The sequence below is a fragment of the Humulus lupulus genome, chromosome 7 (genome assembly GCF_963169125.1).
Source record: "Humulus lupulus chromosome 7, drHumLupu1.1, whole genome shotgun sequence".
Lineage (NCBI taxonomy): Eukaryota > Viridiplantae > Streptophyta > Magnoliopsida > Rosales > Cannabaceae > Humulus > Humulus lupulus.
The window spans coordinates 62,684,242-62,689,608 of NC_084799.1; the positions used below are offsets into that span (position 1 = coordinate 62,684,242).

General features: G+C 34.7%; 1 protein-coding gene across 1 annotated transcript; it reads right to left on the bottom strand.

Moving 5' to 3' along the window:
• Nucleotides 1–1,072: 1,072 nt before the first annotated feature.
• Nucleotides 1,073–4,733, bottom strand: LOC133792789 (putative tRNA pseudouridine synthase). Its single transcript, XM_062230734.1, has 8 exons — nt 4,374–4,733; nt 4,252–4,287; nt 3,968–4,080; nt 3,688–3,836; nt 3,010–3,154; nt 2,447–2,902; nt 1,777–2,211; nt 1,073–1,472 (listed from the first exon to the last, which is right to left on the bottom strand). The coding sequence occupies exons 1-8, from the start codon at nt 4,639–4,641 to the stop codon at nt 1,452–1,454; spliced, it is 1,623 nt and encodes a 540-aa protein (XP_062086718.1). The 5' UTR covers nt 4,642–4,733; the 3' UTR covers nt 1,073–1,451.
• Between the last annotated feature and the right edge of the window lie 634 nt (nt 4,734–5,367).

Here is a 5,367-nt window from a genome sequence, read left to right on the forward strand (position 1 = left end):
TTTTATTAAATTACCCTTATAGGAAAATTAAATAAATAAATTATATATATTATACATAAATATTTTGTAGAAAGAAGTTGTATAATAAAATATCATTAATACTTAAAAATTGTAAGTAAATTATATGTTATAAATATTAGTAAGTAATTTTAAGTAAGATATATGAATTTCAATTTTAGTAATTTGTAATTGATGTTATATTTTAAATAATTTAAAATTTAAAGTTTAATTTTATATTTTAAAAAAAATATATCATTCTTTTTCACTATGTTAAACATTGAGTATGTATTAATGCAAATTTTTTAATTTTTTTTAACAATCAACCATTAACCAGTAGTAGAGCTTTCCTACTTGCAGAGTATTTATATTTAGAAAGAGAGGTAAAAAAGGAATAATTTCTATAGTATTGGAAATGAATCATTATTCAACTCATTTGATTTTGGAAATACAATTTCGTTGTCTACATGACTTACAATTCCTAAAAGAGTAAGCTTTCCAATTATAAAAACCAAACCAAACAAGTGAATGGATCAACTTTACAATTCCTAAAAGAGTAAGCTTTCCAATTATAAAAACCAAACCAAACAAGTGAAATCCAATTATAAAAACCAAACCAAACAAGTGAATGGATTAACTTTAGGAATTATCGTTCCATTCCTACATCCATTCCAATCAACCAAACACTACCTTAGATTTCAACTAAATCTCGTAAATGATATTAATTCAGCTTTTTTATTAAAAAAAAATATAAGGCCGGTTGCAGGTGGTTGACCCACCCTGCCCCATTTAATACAGGGCAAAACTTGTCCCACCCCTAACCCGCCCGCCGCCCCATTATGCCACCCGTAGATTCATTCCAGAGGTGTTTTGAATCATATAAATATCTATATATATTTCCAATCAAGGAGGTTTAGTGGTGAAAGGTTTTAGCTTTGGTTAACATGCTAGGTAAAGCCATCTAGAAATAACCCAATTTATCATCAAGCCAAACAATTATATGTCTGCTGGATAAAATTAATAGAAATTTGTTTGTCAAATAGGTAACATTGGAATCCCAATGCCCATGCAAAAATGTAAGAAAAAATAATAAATACATTTTAATGGGAAAATTGCAAGAGCCGTCAGTTTTTAATCTATGCATGTGATTTTTCACAATAATGAAGAAATCATACAAAATAAGTGCACCTTCTACTAGCATTACCAGAGCTAACAACTGCTGATGACTATTCCTTCCTACTCTTGGATTTGAGCTACACTATATATATTACTATAAATATTTATATATATTAATATAATGTGCTTCTGCTTCTTCAGCTCATTACCTTCTTCGGCAGCCAGCCAACATTCAAATTCCATCCAATCCCTTTGTCACAAGCTTTAATTACTTTGCATGCCATTTTTACCAAGCAATCACCAAGTCTCTCAGATTGTGGGAAATATAGCAGTACAGGTTATGCAATTGCAGCAAGTTCCTGATAAATCAAAGATGGGGAAACGATATTAGGAACTCGATTGGATAAGTTTCACAAGAGGCTTCTATATCTATAGGTGCAGGAACACAAAATCGCAATCACGGCCTTATAACCTTTTTCTCATGGTTCATGGTAAAAAATGGAAGAAGTAGAGCAATCATATGATTGCAAGATTAATGCTCTTCCATGACAACTCTGAAAGAAGACTAGATACATGGAAAGCCCAGTAGACAGAATAATGTGTCCACCCAAATGAAATTAGGTAAATTAAGGCCTAATAAGAAATGGGGACAGGTCAAATTACCTTGTCTCCATCACTTGACACTGATGCAACACCAGTTTTGCTCTCAAACTTTTCCTTCCAAACTTTCCAAGCAATCCTAACTTCATCTAACTCTGTCTCTGGAATGTTTGTGTTATGATCCAAGGTCTCAACCCATTCCTTCCAAGGAGAGCCTGACGGGTCCAAGAATTTAGAGACCTGAGGAAGCATTACAGATGTATAGAACTCATCTACTCCCCTGAGAATCTCTTCAGATTCGACCATTGCCACCATTTCTGGTCTAGTGACATGTCCCGGTCTTGTTCTCAAAGAAAAGTTGTTTCCCCTTAAGATCAGGACTTCTGATGGAGCAAGCGGTAGAACAATTCGTGAGAACTTGGTCAATGACAGTGTCAATATATCTCTGGGAAGTAAATTCCGCTTTACTGCCACAGCAGTCCCAATCATCTTGCGAATCTAAATAACAGCAACATAGATTATGTAAATTCAACAATATAATAACCAGGAATGGTGAAATTTTATTTTCCTAAGCTCTCTCAAGCGTGCATACTAGCATCCAGATACCTTGTGATTATTTAAATTCATGTGTTTATACATCTAATTTATTGATGTACATCGTCTGAAATCATGCTAAAACAATACATAAAGATATAGTAAAAACAATATCTGACTGGCTACAGAAAAAGGTCACCTGATGTAACATGAAAGACTCCCCCCATACAGATAGCTCAACAAAGTTAAATCCAAGCGATCTCTCTAGCCTTCCACAAGAGCAGCGAAAAATCTTTCTGAAATGTGAGGCACCTATTCTGTCTCTCTCATCAGGTTCGTGCAGCCATCTTGCAAGAACAACTGAAGTAGAACTTTGATCCTTTACACCACCACTATGCTTCTCATGAGCATCAATTATCTTCCCATCAGAAATGCTCAATGCTGGAGAATTTGAGCTCATTCTCTCAACTTTGGAAGTAGGCAAGCCATCAGATTCAAAATCTTCTTCTCCATCACTTTCTCCAGATTCAAATTCTGATGGCTTTTCAAAAGCTTTCACGCTTCCTGACACATGACCATTCTTATGTGATTTCTTCACAGGGAACTTCGTCCTATACTTTGCCCGCACTGTATAATTATGAAAAGGATGTTCTCCCTACAAAACATGGTTGGTTACACAAACAAACTTATTAGTTCAATAAATTTCCACACAAAAAAAGAAGGCTTGAAAACCAGAGAGAATAAAAATATAGAAACCAGTACCTCGAAAGTATTCAATATCTCATTGAAATCTGAGATATGAAGATCAATTTCATCTGTACTTAAGTTACTTTTAATTCCAATGATATCTGCAGGAAGGAGGTAGGAATACTTCCGGAGATTACACTCCTTTCTGGGATCGAAACTCCTGAAACAGGATCAGATAGATTAACATAACAGCACTTGCAAAGATTCAGACACGTACATAGTGTAATCAAGTAATCATACGATAAACACAAAATCTTGCTCAGCTGAAATGATTAGCTTCTTTATCAAGTTCAAAATTCAATGAGAAATGAGATTCAACAGCATTATCAAGGTAAAAATCTTCTATTTAGAAATAAAATAAAACAATCAAAATTATTTCAGGGAGAAAGGGCTTTTTTCACGAACTATGACCCTTGTAGAGTCTTGCCCATCGAATTTTTTCGCTTGCTAGAAATCTCCCAAACTACAGCTACCATTGAGCTACAGCTGTAGTTGTGGATTCTGCTGAGCAAAAAAATTTGAAGGGCAAGACTCTAGCAGGGTCATGGTTCGAAGGGAAAACCTATTTGTCCTTATTTCAAATTGCAAGTTAGTACTCCATTCAATCAAACACCAGAAGAGCCCACCAAGGATGACCATTCATGCCACTTTTACATTCCAACAGCCAAAGAAGAGGCAGGGTTAAGCTCTCACCTCTGCGAAGGTAAGATACTAAAAACTTTGACGTTATGAGGAAGAAACGAGTTGATGCGATTAGCAAGAGCAATGCCATTTGGGTCATTCTCCCATGCACCTTCAGGGATTTCCAATTTCAATGATATCGTTGTTGCCAATGAGTGAACCTATTGCATTAACACCAAACAATAAAAGACCATACTCAAAACCATCTCATGCAATGAGTGAAACAAATATAACTAATACATGCAAGTACACAAACAATAAAGATGGAAAGATGGGGTTATGAGTTAGTTACTCCTTTATCAGTTCGGCTACTTCTTGCCCATGCGATTTTCTGAAGGTTCCCATAATTACTATCTCGAATACCACCGGCCTTAAATATGGCAGTTTCCAATTCTTTTTCGATTGCTACATTTCAAAATTGCAATGCTTTTTAGCGAGACCCCATCCACCCATCTTAAGCTGAATAAATTATATGGCTTTGGTCAATACAAACACCATATTTCCCCCAACACCATATATCCCAATAAACACAATAATGAAAAATGCATCAATCCCATGAAATGAAAATAAGCTTACTGGACAATGAATGCTCATCTCGTTGCATTTGTAAGCCTGAAAATAATTCCATACACAAATGAAAAACCATTAGAGTAGGTGAAAATGGCGGAAACCAATTGATAATAGGATATGAAACGAACCTCTGTAATCGGTACCAACGTAGCCAACTCGCATAACCACTTTCTTCTTTCGTAAGGGTTCCCATTTCCCCAAATCGGTTACTGTATCTTGGGTGGTTGAGGACGTAGAAGATGCAGGAGACAAAGAAGAAGAAGTAGTAGTAGAGAAGCAGCAGCAAATTGGTCTCAATGGTGGGGGTGTTGTTGGGATTGAATAAATTCTGAAGCAACGAGTTGGGGATTTTGTAAGCCAAGGCGATAGCGGGAGTCGCAGAGATGAGATAGCCATGGTTGTGGCAACGGGCAAGGGTGCGGGTGGTCGTCGGGTAGATTAGTGGCAGCGAGTGAGTTTTTCAGCTGGATACCAAATGGACATGGTCCTACAAAAGGAAAATTTACATCATGTACCGTTTTTATCAAATTATTTACAATAATAACAAATGACGTGTACAAAGATATCACAACTATACCGTTTTTTTTTATACAGTATATAAATTTAATTTGTCTTACATTCTCTCATTTCTCATTCTATCCACTATAATAACGTTTTCATTTTTTTAACGTTCTTTATTTCTCTCTTTTCTATTTAACTTCATCAAATTTTTCCAGCCAAACTACTAGTCGGTTGATCTCAATAATAGTATCATCGTGACCTATATTGGAGAAGATAACTAGAGTAAAAAACAATATTTTAATTTTTTTTATATATTTTATTAATAAAAAATAACTAAACTCTAAACTTAAATAAATTTTAATATACCAAAATTTGTATTCTTATTTTACATTTAAGAGATATCATATCATATTTTAAACAATTTTAAAGCAAAATGTTGACCAACCTTTTGATCAACGATATTGAGTCAAAACAAATGACATTAAATCATTTTAAAGAGCTAAAATCAAGTAAAACAACACAGGAAATTTATAGTGGTTCGGCCCCAAGAGTTTGTAATGGCCTACATCCACTTGCACTTTTATTAATCAAGAAAGTCTCAGACTCAAGATCAAGAAGAGA